We start from the raw sequence: 21,916 nt of genomic DNA, 5'->3' as shown, positions 1-21,916 counted from the left end.
AGAAGTGTAGAATTCGAAAGAAGATACAGAATTTGCAGCGGAGAAATTCAGATTCTTAGTTTCAGGGGTTTTTGACTAAATTAAGCAACTGCGCATAAAACTAATGTCATACTTAAAATTATATCCAGTTACACGTTTTATCTTCAATCTGTATTTTTCGTCTTGTGAAATGTAAACTCTATCGCAGAACTCAAAAAAATAACGAAAAGAAAAATATAAAGCTACAGCTAGACGCAACGCTAAGAAATCTGCTCATGAAGTTGGTTCTTCTCAACATTAGACGGCATTAAGACATTAAAACCATCTCTTCAGCAGCCCCTGGAATTGTACTTTCAACATTAGACGGCATTAAGACATTAAAACCATCTGAACCTGTAGACATTATCATTCCGGGGATTTGTGTGTGCCAGTGTAGTTCCTTCAAATCCTTTTGACCCTGTTTCAATAATTTATTCCACAATCCAAATATTAATAAAGATTAAATAGAAAATGAAGAATATGTTTGTGTAAAGTGAGACGGGGAAAGGACAATAACCTGATGAACGAAAAGAAGTTGTGGTGGCAAATCTTCTGGGGCATTCACTTGCTCTTTCATCCTTGCTCTGAATTCTGCTTCTTCTTCCTCATCTCTTTCTAGCGAGAGATCCCAAATTCTGGCAAGGCAAATTAAAGAAAAGTTGCGTTAGAATAAGGAGAAAGGAGTGTAGACTGCATGTCATACTTGACATATATCTATCATTTATCAAAATATGGGGGGAGGAATGGAGTGTTTATATCTAACGATACAGTTTCTTAATTAAGTGCTCTTACGTTAGTTGATTGTCTTCGGATGTAACTGCCAAGGTAGAAGCCTCATGTGGACTCCACTCGATGGAGGTGATGGGGCGTTTATGATATTCAAAGTGTGCAACTACTGGTTCTTCTCCCGGCTGACAAAATAGAGAAAAAGAGTCAGAAAAAGTACTTGATGCAAATTAAACCACTTTAATTTTATATTCCATCTCTTGTCAGGAGTTACACCTAAACAGTAAGCAAAAGGCTTGGTAAGCGCATTAAGTGGTTAATAAAGAACTCACAGCATGAATCTTATATCTGCTTTCCCCAATGAACAGTAAATCTTACAAGTCAAAAAACAGAAGATCATTGAGAGATTTATCCCAAAGTCGAAACTTGCACAAACTTAGGGAAGATTAAATTACTAGAATACTTGATGTACGTGGCTGAAACATTATACTAATCAATATGTTGTTACTACCAAGCCAATATGAACCAAACTTGGTTTCTTGTCATAGAATATACATTACACTTAACAGAAGAAAACACAAACTCATGGTTTAACAAAGTAACATTAGCAAGATAGATAAGAATCTAACACGGAAAGCACCTTATTAGTCAGCAATAAGCAAGGGAGGGCTCTAGACAAAAAACTTAAATCAAACTTATCATGTAAACCTTCATTCCTAGCATGACATTTTAGAAGATCAAATAAAATACATATTGAAAATTACTAAATTAGTTACAATATTGTTACCTTGAGCAGTCTAAGATCACGAACAGTAAATGTGCCGTCATCACTTCCAGATGCTAACATACAACTAGCCACCCTATTGAAATCATCATGAAGGAACATGTGAGAAGATCATCATCATAAGTTTTTTTTTGCTTTAAAAAAAAAACATGGTACAAAAAATAATATATTTTACATACCGATTCCATGAGATTACATTCACATCAGCTTTATTTGCCTTGATAGTTGCTGCTGGTTTTTTACTACGACGAATATCCCATATAGCAATAGTTCCATCAACAGAACATGAAGCAAACACATCAGGCTCCGAAGGACTCCACTGCAAGGACAATGATGAAACAAAGCGCATTGTAAAAGTGAAGCCGGTTGGCATCCGTACTCGAAGATCTTCCAATTAGTGATGAGATAAATAAAAAACTCAAGGTTTTATCTTCAAGTCGGCATACGTACTTGGAGATCTTCCACACTTAAATCATGTCCATCAAAAGGAGTTGTGTCCACATTCCATGTTGCATTAGATGATGGCTCCCATAAGTGGATATGACTGTCACAATCCCCTGTGAACATGAAAAATTCAATTAAAAATAAATCCTATTAATTGGGAATTATTAGGCCTAAAATCCTCAAAAACGATACAAAGAATACACTCATATGCTACAATTATACCAGATACAAGTCTTCCAGGCACAAGAGGACTCCAATCTATAGCATAACCTTCAGCTTTGTGGCCACCAAACTTCATTAACGGGGCCTGAGATCCTATATTCGATACTCCAGTGCTAACATCTGTTTCCGATCCAGCTAAAGAATTAAGTTGACTGCTGAAATCCCAGATCTGCATAAGAAGAATAAACGTGCTCCAAAGTCAAGAGAGAAGTCCTTGAAGGTATTTCATGTTTCATGTGGAACACTATTGCTATTCGTTATTGCAAAATAGATCTGCTCGCTTAAAGATTACAAAGCATGAAACATAAACTCAGTTGCACGTAACAAGAATGAGCTGACCCAATCACTGCGTCGTGTTATATACAAATGGACACAGAACAAAAGTATATCCAGAATCCATATAATGCGCACACATACGCACATTATGTTTCATGACTGCAATTAATAACAATATGGGTAGATTTGTATATTATCAATCAACTAGCACAACATGGTAGCTTCAATTTTTAACTCTTGATGAACTACAGAACATTCATGGATCACACCCAGCATCAACCCATTGACGAAATTAGACAAGAAGCCAACTGAAGAAGAGAATTTATAAAAGTACAAACTTCTGGCAAAGATACAACTTGTAACTCACTATTTCTAACTAAGAATATCAGGTCTATATTTGAGCTTGCTAGTACCGATTGCCAAGCTAAACCCAAGCATCTAGAGACAATAGTACAAAACTTCAATGTCTTGCGACTCTTGCACAGATAGAACTTGTAACTCGCTGATATAAGACGCAATCTAAAACTAGTACCTGGGATTGGATTAATCATTCTGAATCCATCTATAGTCTGCACTACTAGACTAGATTAAATCTGAATCCATCTACAGTCTGCACTACTACACCATCAGCTTGAAGAAGCTGTGACTCAATGTTTTACAAAAGATGTTTTCCAGGATACTGTTCACAGTGGAGCTTCTGTAATGTCCATCAACTATTTTCATCACATAAAAAGAGGGAGAGAAATGAAATATCCTATTGTATAATATGGTTGTAAATAATGGCCAACTAAACAATGTTCACACTTACGAAGCATTTCATTAGTAGAGCGCGTGTTTGATCTTTTCAGCAACTAAGAATGTGCTCACTATAATGCGGAAGCAGATAACTGAAGACAGTGAGATAGTTCATAGAGATAAAACCAACCTGTACATGCCCGGTATCTCCCCATGAAGCACAAATATGAGGGCTCTGTGTCATTGCACGTATGCGATTTACGCATCCTTCATGTTTTATCTTCCGCATCTGTCAAAGAATCGCAAGTAACCCAAACTACGTTAATTCCCAGTAGACCAACAAAATTCAAGTACCAAGATTTTTTTCAAGTACCGAGATTTAAAAAAAAATCTTACAAACCAGAAATCAACAAATTACCTGCAAGACCGGAGGATTAGGTCCACCATTTTCTTCATTCTCCTCTTCGTCACTACTCTCATCACTTTCGTCCTCCATATCAGTTTTCTCCGGCACTAAGTCACGTCTTTTGCCTGATATTTTGGACAGTTTAAATATCCCGATAGAATTCAAAGAAGCTTGTTCTGCCTGCAAAACAAAATCTGAATCAAAATCTCAAAACCACTTTACTCATACCCTCAAATGACAATTCACCAACACTAATAACAATACACAAACCTGAGTCCCTGCGACGCAATACAAAGTATGCGGAAACTCGGTTCTGACTAAACCTAGTGTATCCCTCACAATATCAAAGCTGCAAAAATGATGGTGAATTGTTGGTGAATTTTAACTCATTAAAACCCACAAAATCGAAACTTTTTTATAACAAAATGATGGGAATCACACTGCAATTCAATCTATTATACCTTAAACAAGGCCAACCAACATGAAAAGCATGGAGAGAATTATAAGCAGTAGGATCGCACTGCAATTCTTCTCCTTCTTCTAAATTATCAACACCTGGTTGCCATACTTTTGCAGGCACGGTTGGTGCTGCTGATGATTCTCCACTTGCCTTCTTCTAATTACACCCAAAATCAAAACCCAAAACAGTCGATTAATTTCTAAAATGAGCAAATCCAAAAAAAAATTACAAAAAATCCAGAAAAGTGATAAAACTTTATACTGATAGATTGATAGAAGTGAGTATGCAAATACCTTGATTTTTCTTTTGGCCTTTTTAGGGGTTTTCAGACCTCGAGCCATTTTCGTCGGCTTGAATAGCAGAGAGAAAATTAGGGTTTTGCGTAAATAAGTTGAACTGTTTAAGCGAGAAAGAGTTTGTAGGGTTTTAGTAGAGAAAAGGAAATTTTATGTTTAGGTGTCAGGCCTTAACAAAACAATGAGTCCTGATAACGTAGTGGATTCTTGGCTGTATCGTGCCGGGCCAACCCGACTTTTGGCGGGTGAACACCCAAACATGGTACAATTTTGGCCTTTACAAGAACTGAAACCATGTCCGTAACTATCTTGTGCAAAATCGAAGTGACTGGATTCTTCGCGAAACCAACTGTTTACTAAAATCGACAATAATAAATATAAAAAAATTGTATATTTTATATATCCGAAAGTTCAAAATTTTAAGAAAAACGGTGAGCATGTCGTAACAATGATCAATTGATAAACATGTTTGTAACTACACAAACTTGTATAGTTAAGTTGTGTAGTTAATTCAAAAAGAAAGGCCATTATTGAAACACGGGTTATGACAATCTTACCTCTTAAAAGGAATTTGTCCTGAAGTAATCGCAACATACCTCTGGACAGTTTTCGAATTGTTAATTTTGTTTCAAATGTAAATCATCTGATAGCTAACTCAATTTTTAGTTTATTTTTAGGTTAAGACTTTTGTTAATTTACTCATTCCCCAGATAAATAAAAATGAAAAGACTATTTCAAAAATTTGAAACCACCGGTAAAATCTTGTAAATCATTTTGGTTGTTCAAAACAAAACTACTCCATCGTAACGAAAATCCAACTCTCATAAATAACACAATTTAGGAAATGTTAAGTCTATATGCACAGTCCGAGTAAATCGGAACCTTACTCTGATACAAACTGTAACACCCAGTGGATTCTGGACTCGATCCTAGTGCCAGAAATCGTGGGATGTTACATGGTACTTGCTCATTTCATGAGTTAATGAAAGAGACAACCTTTAGTCTCATGCACATTGGGTAAAATAAAATAAGAATGACACTAAATAACTAAGAAACATAGTTAGCTATATGGGTAAAACACACTTGCCATGCCTAGTGCTTATACGCACATGTGCGAGTCAAAGAAATTCTATTTTCTTGATCAAAATTATTTTGAGTTTTATTTTGGAAAATTAATGGTGAAGCAACTGTTGAAATAAAAATTTAAATAAGTTCATCGCTAGACATGAATTGTTTGACTTAACTTTGAATGGAGTTGCATTCACTTGAACCAACAACCAATTTAACATCAGAAGTAGAATTGATGTAATTTTAATTTTAGTTGCTTGGGAACAACAATTTCCTAAAGTGATGCAATAAGCTTTATCTAGACCTCGCTCTTCTCATAATCTCATTGCTTTTGTTTGTGATTGTGTAAAGACAGGACTAGGACCACTGTGAGTATTTCTGGTATTCTCATCCTAATTCTATATCTTTTTATCACTTCTACTTGGTCTTCTTTTGATGTGCCAGATGGAGTTGGTTTTTGTTTTTTGTAAGAAACTACAATTGCTATAACCACAACTGAGAATCTGGAGCAAGCAAGAAAATGGTGACTTGTATAGAAGAATTGGGAAGCTTGAGGAAGTTTTTGTGACATTAGATGCTGCAGAGAATACCAATAATGGGATTACAAAGGAGCAATGAGATGAAAGACTTCATGAAAGACAAGATTAGATTCTGCACTTTGTCTATTCTTAAAACTGAAAAATGGAGAGCAAAAGTGGTTGTTCATATGCAGAATCAAAATGACATCACAAAATGCTACGGAAAAAGAAGGAGCTACATTGGAGTTATCAAGGTTAGATTGGAAATGCCTACTAATCAAAAATATATTAAAAGAAGGAATTTTGGGATTCTTAAAAATACTATTTTTTTGATGAGAAAAAACTTTGGTTGGAAACCGAAGTTTCTAAAAATTAATGTCTAAATACAATTAAAAATTTGGGTCAAGTTGAAGCATCAGGACCAGATGAATCCCATCAGTTTCTATGTCCTTTGTTGTGGTATTTTAGAGAAACATTTTATGCAAATTTTTTAAGGAATTGCTAGACAATAATTGTTTGGATTGTGGGCTCAAAAACACCTTCATAGCTCAAAATTCAAAAAACAAATAAAAATATAAAAATATATAAAGAAAATAAAGGATCTAATAAGTATTGTTCAAATGGTGTACAAGATAATTTCCAAACTACTAGCTTGAAGATTCAAAGACATTTTGCCTGATATAAGTTCTGCATAACAAACTACATTCATCAATAAAAGACAAATATTAAATGGTGTGTTTGTGGCTAATGAACTAATAAATTCAAGAATAAGAAGCGAAAAAACAGGTACCTCGGTCAAAGTTGATTTTGAAAAAGCTTTTGATCACACAAGCTGTAATGAGATTCTAGATAAAATGAATTTTGGTGAAAATAGAGGAGATGGATAAGGTGTTGTATTGATATAGTTAGATTTTCAGTTTTGGTAAATCGTTCTTCTGCATGCTACTTCAAATCCAAGAAAGGAATTAGGCAGAGGGATCCTTCATCTCTTTTTCTATTTCTTTTTGTTGGTAAAGTTCATTCTATCATGATAAAAAAAAAACATAAGAGCAAGGTATGATTTTAGGATCCCAAGCAACTGCTGGTAGCAAACCTATCAATCATTTGTAATTTACAGATGACACTTTTCTCTTTCTGAATTCTGACATTGAACAACTCAAGCATCTAAGATTATTATTATTATTATTTTGAGCAACTTAAAGGTCTTGAAATCAGCTTTGAAAAGAGTTAACTTTTCGGTGTCAGCTATAATAAGGATTTAACTCAGTTTTCTTCTATTTTGGATTGTTATTCAAAACAATTACCAAGTACCAATTACTTATTTGGGTTTGCCTCCTAAAGAAAAAAGTGGAGGAATTTCAAACTGGGACATGGTTATTGACAAGTTTCAATTTAAACTTAAAGGTCGGAAAAAATCCTTTAAATAGAGCATGTAAAAATAATCTTATAAACAATGTACTTGTTAACTTACTAGGGTACTATATGTCTTCATTTGTGATGACTGCTTTAGTTGCAAAAAATTTAAAAAATAAAATAATGAGAAAATTCTTATAGAATGGCAACAAAGGCAAAAGGAAAGTTCGGAACACTCTTTACAAGATAAAGAAATTTGTGAGTTTAGAAATCAAGAATTTGAAGAAGATGAAGTCAACTCTGCTCACTAAGTGGTAGTGGAGATTTGCTACTGAAAAATATGTTTTTCATAGAGAAGTTATCTCAGAGAAATATGAAACAGATGAAAAAGATTGGTTTCCCAATATTCCCAATGTTACTTATGGCAAATCAGTTTGGATAAGAAGTATGAAATGCAATCCTATTTTTAAAAGTCATACCCTCAGACCCATTTTAGATGAAAGGGAAGTGTTTTTTTCAAGTTCCAAATTATATGAAGTTTTTCATATTTTCTCCCTAAACCTTCCTGATTTATCCTTGCCTCAATATCATGCACTAATTTGGAAAATAGTGTAGGCTCAACTTACTAAAAATCATAAGATGCTCCTCTATATATTTCTTATTCCCAGCTAAATCCATTTGCCAACTCTATAACTTCTCCTAATCTCCTTCATCCTTTAAACTTACATAATAGATGATCATGGAAGATGGAAAAGATCTGTTGGAGATAACAACGAGTGAATCATGTATTCAACTTGAAGAAAAATTTTCATCAATGGAAGATGGAAAAGATATGTTGGAGATACAAACAAGTGAATCATGTATTCAACTTGAAGAAAATTTTTCATCAATGGAAGATGGAAAAGATATGTTGGAGATACAAACAAGTTAATCATTTATTCAACTTGAAAAAAAGAATTCATCAATGGAAGATGGGAAAGATATGTTGGAGATACCAACAAGTGAATCATGTATTCAACTTGAAGAAAAATTTTCATCAGTGGAAGATGGAAAAGATACGTCAGAGATACCAACAAGTGAATCGTGTAGTCGAATAAGAGACTTCATCAATGGAATATGTCGACGACGATCAAGACTTCATGAATTATTTCTTTACTCCACTAATGCATGAGGATTTCATATCCATACAAGAACGTCAGCATGTTATTTCTGAAATGCTCAAAATTTACTTAGGAAGATTCTTTTAAGTTTAAGTTCGTGTCTTGTTGTTGTTAAATTTAATGTTTAAGTTTAAGTTAATTAAGTTTAGTTAGTGTCTTTTATAAGTTTTGTTGTTGAACTTAAATGTTTCGATTCCTTTTAAGTTTAAGTTCATATCGTTCCAGTAGTTAGCTAATCAAAAACATGTTAATCAAATTATGTTGTTCTTATCTTGTTTCCATGCCTTTGGCATCAGTGGATATTTTGTCTCGGTAGTTCAATTCATAGTTAGAACTGTCAATAAAAATGTGAAATTAAAATTGAATGCTTGTCGGTATTTGAAAGGGCTCTAACACAACTATTGAAGTCTAAATTAAATTACTGGCAAGCATTTTGAAGACCAGTATTTTCTTGACAGTAATTATATTCTCTTTCAAGCAAAAATTGAATGCTTGCCAGTATTTTCAAGACCCTCTAAAACAACAAAACTTAAGGCGTTCCAAAACATCAGAAAAGTTTGAAAGATGATCTTGAGTTGAGCAGTGATTTTAGAGAAAACTGCCTGTTATAACTCATCATCAAAAACTGGTCCTACTTTTTTCCTACCTGTTTACCTCAACTGATATTCTCATAAAATGCAATATTAATTGCATAATCTAGTTAGAGTTTCAATTACATTTTGACTGCTTGCTTCGTGCATTTTTTGTTTGTTTGTCGAAGCTTTTGTTGATATCAACCTCTGTTAACCAGATAGGCAAACCTAATGTAGCCAACTTATATAATGTGGATCTCATTAGAGGTAGATTTGGAGTGAAATTTATCTAATGTCTTACATTTATTCTAACGGATATCGGAATGTGACCTATTAAAGCATCCTCCAATTTAGCCATATTGTTCTGCCAATTCCATGCTTCCAACTCAGATTGACATCCACCGTCATTCAAATATTCGTCATTTACTTTTCAGAACATACGCATCCAACGTGTGAAAACTCAATAAGAATAACATCACATTTTAGAATTGCATTAAGATTGTTAGAACTGTAACAGTTAAACACTGAATACAAATTACGGAAGAAATAGAAATGACCTTCTAACCCAATCCCACCCATTCTGATATCATCTCTTTTTATTGTCAGTCGCAAGGAATGTTTAGTTGTTGGGTTGGTGCACGCATAAATTAGACTGAACGCAAGGAGTAAAAACTTGAGCAACGAATCACATACACTATTGATTTTGAAATCTTGGTTTGATTTCCACTGCTGATCAGTGAATGCAACATTGCATATGCTAGCTATAGTTTCAATTACATTTTGAGCAATGAATTTAGACTTCAAATATCAAAGGGCTGTAACACAAATAACTCATTCCTAATCAAATTCACGAGTATCATTAGAATGCAAACATGTGAATTAAATTAGAAATGAAAAAGAAACTTAAAGATAACAACAATAACTAGGAGTAAAAATGTTTCCAAGAGAAAATAAAAAACTAAAAACAGATCCAAAATTATAGCCATGAACTATATGGGATTTTCACTGCTAGATAAAACACCTGTACCCAGACTTGACCAGAATACAAACAAGGAAAAATGCCGTATATTTGGAAAATGCCCCGCAAAATAAAAGTCCCCTTTTCCATCCAAATGGTCGTTATCTCTATCTCTTCTCACGAGATATCGTCGAGGGGCAGAATTACCTAAATAACCTATTGTTCTGTAAGCATATGTCGGCCTCCATCTTCTTCTTCTCTTCATGTTCATAACCAGAAACAAGAGGCGAGTTTGAGAGATTCATAGAAACGCAACGTTGTGTTCTTCATTCATTAGCTCGAGATGATTATCATTTTACTGTTAAGGTGTGTGATGATTAGGGATATGCCGAGTTAACGAAAAAAGCAAGAGGCCAATTTGCTGGTGATTAAAAGAAGAAAGAAGGAGCAGTAGAAGTCAGGGTTTCCTTTCGTTGATCGTTGAATAAGTAAAACAGAGCTATATATAATGCAAACAAGTAAGTAAAATAAAACCCTCACCTTTTTTTTTCCCCAAATTACATGCTTAATTTTTTAGTACAATAATCGGCTGAAATTTTATTTCTAGGGTTCATAAAAATTAGGGATTTTCAGTTTTGTATATGAATTAGGGTGTAAATTAAATTGAATGTAAGCGGTTAATTTGATTATGGAATGAAATTTTATCTCTATGGTTCATAAAAGTTAGGGATTTTTCTGTTTTGTATACAAATTAGGGTAATTAAATTGAATGTAGGATTAACAAGCTTAGATGATTTTGAATGGGATTTCGAATTCACGATCTTAGACAGTAAAATTTGTTAGTTCTTAGACAGTAAATAATTTATGGGTTGTTTGTTTGTTTGTTTAAGAACTCAATAGGAACAACATTAAATCATTCAAACTTAGATTTTTTTTTTTTTGTTGTTTGTTTGTTTGTTTTGTCTTAGCAGCTTAAGAAGTTACCCCAAGCCACCAATGTCAAACTGCATATCAACAGGGAGACTTATAGCCCAATGAGCAGAGGATTTGATGTTCATGTTCCCGAAAATCGCAGTATTATGAGGCTCCTTATTATGTATACATACATCTGAGCTTCTAACAAGGTATGTGCCGAAGCATGTATCCATTGTTAATGTTGTTTCTTCCATAATGTTGCTTCATCGCTGCACCCACCAGCATGATAATTTTCACATTCTCCCCTGCCTGTGTTCATTCACTATTTGGTAGTAACTATACAAGTTTTGACCATTTTCTTATTGTATGGTACTATGTAGACCACGTATGTGATGAATATTAACTGTGGTGTGACAAATATTTTTTTTTAGCCCTCACCCCCATTCTGAAATCCTTGTTCCGCCATTGACAGATATAGACAATTAATTGATTGAGTTATCTAAATAGCCTCAATATTATTATATTTGTCTATGCTTAACTCCAACGAAATGAATAAAGTAGAAACATTTTCATGAAAAAGGGAATAACTAGGAATAAATTTTTGTTCAACTTGTGGATTTTTGGCAGAAGGAGACATTGGTATGCCTAACTGCATCATACTGGTGGTGAGTGCCGACTAGACACCCTAATGGGTGGAGACAGAAAATAGAATCATTTGACAAAGGATTCAAAGATTAAGCCGTACTAGCTACTAATACTTGTAGTACTATTATACGTGTATTACCAATGCCTTCCCTCTTATATATTGTTTCAACTTTCAAGAGAAGAGAGACACTTCCAAGAGATCAACAAGTTCTTTGATGGCTGAAATGAGAGTAATTACATCATGAATAATTGAAATTGCTTTCTTTGAACATGACATTTATGAATGTGTTCAATGTGATGTATGTTTGAACATGGATATTGTGATAGATGTGCTATTTATTTCAGATGTTGATGGTGGATTCACAACTTATACATTTCTGATTGTTTCCTTTTCTTTCAAAAATTAGATTTTTAAGATCCTATTGGTAACATATGGTGTTTTTTTTTGGTCTGCAGATGACATGAATGGGCCTGCAGATGATGTTGGCAATACCTAATAAACAAATTCCTGAAGATACTCCAGGTGAATTCCGTAAAGGAATGGCTTTTGAAGATAGGGAAGCTGGATAAATATATATATATATATATATTTTAATGAATTCTGGTGTGTTTTGTTTTGATCCCTCAGTCATATTCATGTTGGTTAGGACAATACAGTGGTGGTCATTTCATGTATTGGTACTGATATTGTGTCTCTTTTTAGAAACAATACTTGTAGCGATCATATCAATGGTGAATATTTTGTGAATTTGAATCTTGTAATTTCTATTTAGAGTTGATCTTAATCCTCAGCCGTCCATCATCTGATCAGTGACACGTGGTTAGATCTCGTGATTGGGATACGTATGTCATTTTATGAAAAGATAAGGCAGATAAAGTCATCATACCAATTTCCATCTTCAGTGGTCCGTCATCTTACGTTGATATATGGCGAAATTTTGTGGAAGGGGCATAATTGTCTTTTAATTTGCACGTGTCACAGCACACATGTGCAGGGTTTGACCTTTTAACTGTAGTTGGATAGAAAAGCGGACGGCGGGGCATTTTCCCAGAACTTTTATTTTGCGGGGCATTTTCGACTTTTTCCTACAAACAACATAGAGCATTTTTCGAAATTTCCCTACAAACAACATGTTGCGCTCCACCAATATGTCATGAATTAGATCCTTTTCCATTGAAATTTGCAAAGGAAGCTTACCATTGCGCTCTAAACTCTGCTTCCCAATGTGCTACAAATCATAATCGATTTCCGCACAACATTTAAAAGCCTCCCGCATGCATAATTGTTGCGACAAGAAGACCCTATTGAGAATGCGAGCTGACATATTATTGAAAGCACTTTACACCGCGGAAATAAGCTCATCAATATTTTCAGGAGCCACCCGATGTCGTAAACTTTGGATACCAACAAAGAACCCAAGGTCTAAAGTATTCATATCTGGACTATTTGGAGGCTGACTTATGAGTTGCATATCGAACCCATCCCTTGATGCCGCTTCCTTAAACACCGCATCATATTTATCAATACAGGGCTTTGTATTATCTTGTTGAATATAAATCTGTAGGCCATTTAATTAGCTCGAATTGCGATAGAATTTTATTGATCTTAAACCGCATTGAAACCTTTTGGTTGATGGGATCAATCGGTTTGGTTTCAAGTGTACCGGCTTTTCTGTTTTTGCTGTTTCGTTGTGCCGGCTTTTGTTCTACTATTGGCCAAATACTAATTTTCGCATCAAAAATTTCATTCCCAAACGAATCAAACCGAGGACGTGCAACTGCAGCTATAAACATAATTCTGGGAATGAGTCTCTTGTTTTGACACGCACGGTGAGGTTTGGGTTCATCGAGAAGAAGATCATATCTATGAGACATTTTTGTCATGAAAAACCCGATGTACGTGATCAAACATATCCTTAAAAATTGGTCCAGAAACGAAAGTACTTATATCAAGCATTCTTATGCATTCTTACTACACGTGAGTGTCGCTTAACCTTGCCTTCTTTGATCCTCCTATGAAATGTTGAATTTGCCATCTCCGTAGCTTCCGCAAATGTTTGAATATTAGTACGAAGACGGTATAGAATTGTTAGTACCTTGTTTTTATCAATTTCAACACGGTTGCGACCAACTCACGTTGGTTTTCTAGGAGATACGTCGGGGGCCATATTGATTTTCTTTTGATCGTCTCCAAATACGTTCGACAGTTGAAATTGATGTTTTGAAAATTCTTGCACCTTCTGGTACACAGCTAAGCGTTCCTCATTCTTTAGTTCTCTGGTTTTCCTTTCTGTTGTGTTAGAAATCATCGTCTCTGAATCATTAGAAATCATACCTTCACCATTAAAAGTCATATCTCCATCACAAGACTTTATGTCTTCGTCACTTGATGATATTGCCTCTTCATCATGAGAAAGATTAGAGTAATGTTCAGTGATTTCTTCTCCATTTGAATCATGAAATGAGAGAGTATTTATTCAAAAAAACTCTCGTAGTGGTATCAATTTTTCATATGTATAGGTGAGTCAGATATAAAATTAGAAATCATTGGTAAGAGTTTGTTTTCCACAAATAACGGCGGCTCTAACGTGTTGATTGTCACTCTATGAAGAACAGACATATGATGAGTTCAACACCATGAAGAATATTACCTCCAAGACCTGGAGTAACTTCCCCAGGTCGGATACCAATACCCGAGGTGACACCCTCAATAAACAGAGCAATGATTCTAGACATATAACATTTTAGACAACACTAAAACAAGCTCCTCAATGGAGCTTTTGGCCCCTACAATTAGAAGTTATGTGAGAGGATTGTTTTAGTGTTGTCTAAAATATTGTTTGCCTAGAATTTTTCTAAACATAATACTTGAGTGCATTTAAAGTGGGACCCAACCACTATATCTATTCGGATTTTTCTTGTGATGTAATTTCGGAGAACCCAGCATTTCCATTTTTTCAAATACATCGGTTCTCTTGTTTGTAGCTTTTAGCAGAAGAAGGGATTTTTTTAGATTTGCAAAGAGTCTTGACCTATATTACTCTCAACAGGAAAGTAAAAGATATTTTATACACCGGTCAACAGGTACTAAAGGTCAGTTCTATGCTACCTGCAAAGAACTGATAAAAAGAGTCTTTTTATCTGTCGTCGAGATGGACAGATAAAAAATATGCAAACACACATCATTCTTCCGGAACTTAAGTGATCCGTCGCATCTTTTCTGGCTTGACACATAACTCCTATAATGTTTCCTGATTTCAATGTCTTTGTAAACCAATCACCTATATAATATATTTGAAAATTTAGTTGCTTTCTTTCTAAATGTACATATGATAGGAAAAGTAATATAAGATAATTACAAATGTGGGTTATTCTTACGAGCAAAATTACAACTTACATTTCGTGTAAATGGTAAAAACATATAGTTACTACAAAACAAAATTTTCTCCTTTTCGATCCTTGATCGTACTTTTAACTTCATGTTTTTCTCTCCTGAATTTTAAATCAGAAAATAACCATTGTTGTAAAGGACATTGACACAACCAGGACAACAACAAACACACACACCTATGTACCACCATTTGTTCGAGAGCTACGGGACACTCGCTAAGGAGTTTCACGACCAGTGTTGTGAGGAAAGGTACAAAATCTTCCCATAGAGGAAAATATTTCCGGTACTCTTCTTTGCGATGAGCTGAATTGAAGGGATGAAAAAGTTATTTGCCATAAAAAGACATGTATGGAGTGGTGTATGGTGTAATGTTTCACATTTTTAGTACCGTTATGGTTTTTCCTCCATTGGCGGCTACGACGTGGTCGGACCACATAATTCAAGTATGTGACTCCTCTTTAAATGCTGACACGTCATACAAAGTAGGAAAAAATTTAAAAAACTGCTTTATTACCTAACTGTTTATTTTTTTTTGCTTTTCTTAACTTCCTACCTTATTCTCAAAAAGTAGAATAGTTAGGGGGATTTGGATGGGGCAGGTTTTCTAGTTAAATAGGTATCAAGAAGCACACTAAAGGTAGCGCAAATGGTTAGAAGTGAAGGTTATGAGTTTAGTGGCAGGTGTTCGAGTCCCACCTCACACAAATTTTTCACATATTTTGAAGCTATCCCAATCACTCACCTTCCGCGCTGGAGAGAAAGTATCAGAACGAGAGCGACGAGAAAGAGAGGGATCAACTCGGTTTTGATTAAACAAATTAATTAACTTGAAAATCTTTGGACCGATGGGATCGACTCGGTTTTGATTAATCTTTCTTCTTCTTTTCTTCTGATTCTAATCCTTATTCTTTCCTAATGTTAATTTGATTCTTCATGTTTTTCTGCATTTCTTCTTTCTTTTCTATTACAGTAACCTCTTCTTTTCTTTAAATCTAATATGAGTTAAGGTTTTAGTTTTTTCGATCCTTATAGATTGCAGTTTTATTCCCGCGTCTTAAGTGCTTGCTTTACTCATGATCTGCTAATTTTTTCAGGGCCTCTATATTTAGCATTATCATGGAAAGCATTCAGTTTTGGACCCTAATCACCATTATGTTCCTTCTATTCACATTATTGTCACAAAATCAATATGTATTCTAATGTTTTCCTATGTTGCAGTATTGCAGGCCATCAAAGTCACGGTGGATTCAAACAGTATGTATCAGTATGTCTCTCCTTATCATGTATATGATTTTAATGATATTTTCTTGATCATTGGGAACAACTGAGTAGATCCGATTCATTCCGAGAAGAAGATTAGTGCGGATTTGAATTTCAAAAATTCAAAATTTCCCCCTATCAAGCTCCATAATTTTAGGAAAGTCAATTCTCAGCTGCACTTCATGCAGTCTGTAATTACTTCCATGCAAACAAAAGAAAAGATTTCTATCCCAAATTTTATGGAAACAAAATATTTTCCATTAACTAATTACAGTTATCCTCGTCAACACATCTTGATATATATATTATTCTCAAAGTAAAACCTTCTTTCATCTCACATTTCTCTGAATCCGTACCAGAACAATAGTTTTCCACAAATGGCTTCTTCTTCCAACTCCCAATTCTCAGCCATAACTTCAAAGATGCAGAATGAAAAAATAAGAGATATTTGTGCACGCCAAATGAGGAGAGTTGCTGGAGCAAAATCTGCTATTTCTGAAGCTTTAAAAGAATTAAACAATACTCTGATAGGAAAACTCTTTAAGAAGGGCAAGATTGAAACGAATGATGTTAGAAAAGAAATCAAAACTCTTTGGCACATGTACAGAGTGCAACAATTCAGATGTTTGGATAGAAATATCTTTCTGTTCAAATTTAATACAGAAGAGGTAATGAATGATGTACTAAAGAAAGGTCCTTGGAATTTCCTCAAAGCTCATCTCAATCTGAAAAAAATATGATGCGTCAGTAGCTGTGAAGGATTGGATTTTTGAAGAACAAGATTGGACAGTCCAGTTTCAACATATACTTCTAGAACATCATTCCTTAGCTGTAGTGAATGAAGCCATTGAAGAACTAGGAACAAAAATCTCGACGGATCCAGAAGATTGTAAACCTACTTATGGCGGCACAATTATAGCGAGAATTAAGATTAACTTGAAAAAAACCATTGTATAGAGGAGGATGGTGGAATACTGCAGCTGGTGGACAAACTTGGATACGTTTTCACTGGGAAAAACAACCTCACAATCTGTGTCCCAAATGTTACACTGTAGATCAAAATGATGAAGAGTGTGAAAACACAACTGATGATGTCATGATTAAGAGATTTACAAATAAGGAATATATAACTTACATTCACGGGATAACAACTGCTTATGGGTAGAGATCATTGAAAACTTGGACCTTCTTGTTCAAAGAATAAGTGAAGCGAGTAAGAAGTTACTAGAAGATCAAGCAGAAGAACATGCAGTTGAGAGAAACCACAAAAGATCCAGAGTCTATAATCAAGGAAATATCATGGAAGGGGCAGCTGAAAGTCCACCAAAACATACTGACTTTGACGATATGGAACATGATTTGATTGAAGAAGGACAATCTGACATAAGGGAGAATTTCCATGAGGTGAATGAGGCCATCCCTAATGACTTGGTAAAACCTTTTTCTCAACTCTATCTTTTTATTTTATATTCTGTTTAAATTTTTTTCTTTTCTTTCTTCCTATATTGCTTTGAATACTAAGTCTACAGTTCAAATTAGAACCATGAAAATCATCAGTTGGAATTGTCAAGGTTTCTTAGGTAAAGCTACTAGATATCACCTCAGTCATCTGAATAATACTCACTCACCTAACATTATCTTTTTGTGTGAGACAAAGATTAATGATGATCGAATTATATCTCTCACCAACTTCCTAAATTTACCAAATAAATGTTACATGCCATCTATAGGTCAAGCAGGTGGTATCATTATGCTTTGGAAAGATGTTTTCCATTTAGACATTGTAAACTCTGCTTCAAACATGATACATGCTATAGTTAACAATGATCCATCCCTAGGGGAATGGTTTTTGTCTTGTGTTTATGGTACCTCTTATGCCAATGATCAACCTGCTCAATGGAAATATATCCAACAACTTAGTTCTTCAGTTTCCATTCCTTGGGTTCTTATAGGGGATCTAAATGTCACTATGAATTTGTCAGATAAAAACATTAATTCCCCTCTCACTTTTCTTGAAGTCTTAAGATATATTAATCAATCTGATTTACATGACATGAATTATAGTGGTAACCCTTTTACCTGGACTAGTAATAGTCATGGCACATGAAAATTTAAATCTAGGATTGATGAGCTCTAGTAAGAATTTATTCTTAAATATCCTGATGCCATTCTCACTCATCTTAACCAACTTGGTTCTGATCATGTTCCTATTATGCCGTCTCTTTATAACATTAATATATCTAAAGGTAAAAATTGGAAGTTCTTTGAACACTGGCTACAAAATGATACTTGTGCTACTGAAATTATTAATGCTTGAAGTTCTGACATTACAGCTTCTGCAGCTTATGTTCTGTCTGATAAACAATATAATACTAGGCATCTTTTGTCTAAATGGAGTAAGTCTACTTATGGGAATATTCAGTCAAGGATCTCTGAAATTCAACTTGAATTATCTAAATTACAATCAGCTGATACACAAGGAAACCAAACAAGCAAAGTGACTTCTTTGGAGAAACAAATAGAAGTTTTAAATGATATTCAGACTAGTTCAAATAGACAAAAAGCAAGAGATAAATTTTATAATGACATGGATAAGAATTCAAAATACTTTCATATAAGATCTAATCAAAGAAGATTTAGAAATAGGATTGACTCTCTTCAAGCTCCAGATGGTTCATGGTGCAAAGATAAATCATCAATTGAGCAACTTCTTGTCAACCATTTCAAGAATATCAGTTCTTCTTCTAATCCTTCAGACAATTATCATTTTCTTCAGCACATTCCCTTATGCATCAGTGAAGAAGATAACAATGCTCTTATAGCCATTCCAAATGAACAGGAAATCCACAAAGCTCTTATGACAATGGAACCTTGGACATCTCCTGGTCCAGATGGTTTTCCTCCAGGATTCTATCAATATCAGTGGCAAGTGGTTAAAGATGATGTATGTAAAATGGTACAGGATTTATTTCATTCTGGATATATCTTGAAGAAGATCAATAACACAAGAGTCTCCCTAATTCCTAAGATCAAACCAGCAAAAAAACCAGAAGATTTCAGGCCTATTGCTCTTTGTAATACAGTTTACAAAATCGTTTCAAAAGTCATTGCTCTTAGACTGAAGAAACACATGGATAATATCATATCTCCAATGCAGTCAGCCTATGTCCCTGGCAGACTGATATCAGAATGTTTGTTTGGTGCAAGAACTAGTGCAGGCAATGAAGAAGAAAAAAGGAAGATCAGGTAATTTAACATTAAAGATGGATATGTCTAGAGCCTTTGACAGGCTAGAATGGGGGTTTCTGATTGAAGTTCTAAAGAAATTTGGATTCAGTGATAAGTTCTGTCAGCTAATATCTTAATGTATTTCTACCACAGAAATTGAAATCATGGTAAATGGCAGTCCCTTTCCTTCTTTTAAACCTACAAGAGGAATTAGGCAAGGGGATCCTCTATCCCCTTACCTCTTTATCTTGGATATGGAAGCCTTTTAAAGATATCTTCATCACTGTGAAATTTCCAAGCAATTAACAGGCATGAAATTTCAAGATCTGCTCCAAAAATCAATCATCTTTTATTTGCAGATGACTGCATACTATTCTGCAAGGAAAATCTTGATCAAACGAAGAAGCTGCTTGACATAATAGAAGAGTTTAGTTCTTGTTCAGGTCAACTAATAAACTTTCACAAATCCGCAGTGTACTTCAGCAAGAATTTGAGTCCCTCTCATTTTCAGACTATTAGTGGCATTCTTCAAGTCAGGAAACTAAATCTAAATGATGAGAAATACTTAGGTCTTCCTTTCTTTATTGGAAGAAATAAAAGAGTTCCTTTCTCTATTCTAGTAGAAAAAATGGTTACTAGATTTTCAAGATGGAGGTGCATAAATATGTCAGAAGCAGCAAGAACTGTTATGGTTAAAATTGTTACCAATGCTATTCCAGTTCATTATATGACAAGCTTTAAATTACCTGATATCATCATTCAGAAGATGAATTCAACTCAACAAAAATTTTGGAGGAAAAATAATTCTAATAAGGGCAGGAAACTTATTACTTGGGAAAATGTTAATGTTCTAAAGGAGGATGGAGGCTTAGGTTTTAGAGATCTTCATTTGTTCAACAGAGCTCTCTTAGCAAAATTTGCTTGGAGATTCTGTAATGATAGAACTTCAATTTGTTCTCAGTCTCTGCAAGCAAAGTATTTCCCTGATGGTGACATGCTTAACATGAAGAAACATTCTTCTCCTACCTGGTCTTGGACCAATATTAGTTCAGAGTTAGATTTCATCAAAAAATACACTGTGTGGAGCTTAGGGAATGGTTATAAAATACTTATCTGGAAACATAATTGGGTGCAAGGTCTCTCAGATCCTCCATCTCCAAAGCAAGGTGCATCAAATGTTGAGAATTACAAGAATGTTAATCAACTGATTTTCTTGGATTCTACGACTTGGAATCTGATCTAATATTTTCTCTCTTTGAAGATCAAACTGCAAGGTTGATTCTCAGTATGCCAATTTTCTCAATTATGAAGACAAAATGATGTGGAATCTGGAAAGAAATGGTCAATTTACAGTTAAGTCCGCCTACAAGAAAATGTATGAGGAACAAAACACAAATGCTGTGACATCCCCAAGAATGAAGAATATATTTAAAATATTATGGAAACTGCCAGTCCTTCCAAGAATTAATCAATTTTTTTGGAAGTATGTGAAGAATATCCTTCCTACAAGAGATAAACTCACTTATGTCATACAGAATGGAGATTACAGTTGCCCTTTCTGCAATCAACATATGGAAACTCCTTCTCATATTATTCTGGAATGCTCTTTGGTAAAGATGATCTGGTTTGGTACTTTAGGTATCCATGCTCCAAATAACATTAATCTAGAAGATTGGATATGCAGCTTATTTGATAACCTACAAACGGGTCTTATCAATGTGGATAACTTGTGCATGATATCAATTGTGGCTTGGTGTATTTGGTCACAGAGATATGACAAGATTTTCAAGGGTTTGTCTGTCTCCCCAGATATCATCATTCAAAAGTGTAAAATATACTTGTCAGAGTATACTGAGTTGTCGCGGAAAAAGCCTTTCAACCTAAATAGACAACCTAGACAGAATTTACATTGGACTCCCCCTCCTAACGGTTTTCTCACTATTAACTCTGATGGTTCGTATAATAATTATTCAAGTGGCATTGGTCTAATCATTCAAAATTTTGCAAGTCATCATAGGGGATCAAGGTGCATCTATCTAGCTAAAGCTTCAAGTCCAGAGCATGCATAGTGCAGTTGTTTATGGGAGGCAGTGAAGTGGGCTAAAGAGATGAACTTGCGAGAGGTGCACTTTGAACTGGACTCAAAGCTAGTGGTGGATGTAGTGAACAATGATTCCTACAACATAAACCGGAGACTGCATAATCTTATTAGAGATATTAAACTTTCTTTTCAAACATTTAGTTCCTAACATTGTTATTACGTGCAAAAGAAAAATAATAAAATAGCAGATGTTTTGTCCAAACTAGCAAGAATTGACAAGCTAGATAAGACTTGGTTTTTAAATCCTCCTAGTCAGATAAACAATCTACTAGAAGCTGAAGCTTCATATGTAATCTCTTAATTTTCAATATAATTCTTGTTTCAGTTTCACAAAAAAAAAAAAAAAAGAAAGGTGTTAAGAAATAAGGTGGGGCCACATC

General features: G+C 34.5%; 1 protein-coding gene and 1 long non-coding RNA gene across 2 annotated transcripts; one reads left to right on the top strand and one right to left on the bottom strand.

The window, feature by feature from the left end:
* Window positions 1-89: 89 nt before the first annotated feature.
* LOC113347875 (glutamate-rich WD repeat-containing protein 1-like) lies at window positions 90-4,513 on the bottom strand. Its single transcript, XM_026591561.1, has 12 exons — window positions 4,365-4,513; window positions 4,073-4,227; window positions 3,882-3,960; window positions 3,624-3,791; window positions 3,396-3,494; window positions 2,195-2,363; window positions 1,979-2,085; window positions 1,708-1,847; window positions 1,532-1,604; window positions 811-929; window positions 536-653; window positions 90-436 (listed from the first exon to the last, which is right to left on the bottom strand). Exons 1-12 carry the CDS (start codon window positions 4,410-4,412, stop codon window positions 287-289), a joined length of 1,425 nt encoding a protein of 474 aa, XP_026447346.1. The 5' UTR covers window positions 4,413-4,513; the 3' UTR covers window positions 90-286.
* A 5,646-nt stretch (window positions 4,514-10,159) lies between these two features.
* On the top strand, window positions 10,160-12,347 carry LOC113353430. The gene is made up of 3 exons (XR_003361283.1): window positions 10,160-10,514; window positions 10,968-11,120; window positions 12,013-12,347. It is a non-coding gene; the product is annotated as an uncharacterized LOC113353430 (long non-coding RNA).
* The last annotated feature ends 9,569 nt before the right edge of the window (window positions 12,348-21,916 follow it).

This window comes from Papaver somniferum, chromosome 2 (genome assembly GCF_003573695.1).
Source record: "Papaver somniferum cultivar HN1 chromosome 2, ASM357369v1, whole genome shotgun sequence".
NCBI lineage: Eukaryota > Viridiplantae > Streptophyta > Magnoliopsida > Ranunculales > Papaveraceae > Papaver > Papaver somniferum.
Note: the sequence above shows the minus strand (reverse complement) of the source record. Positions and strands in the feature narration are given on the sequence as shown.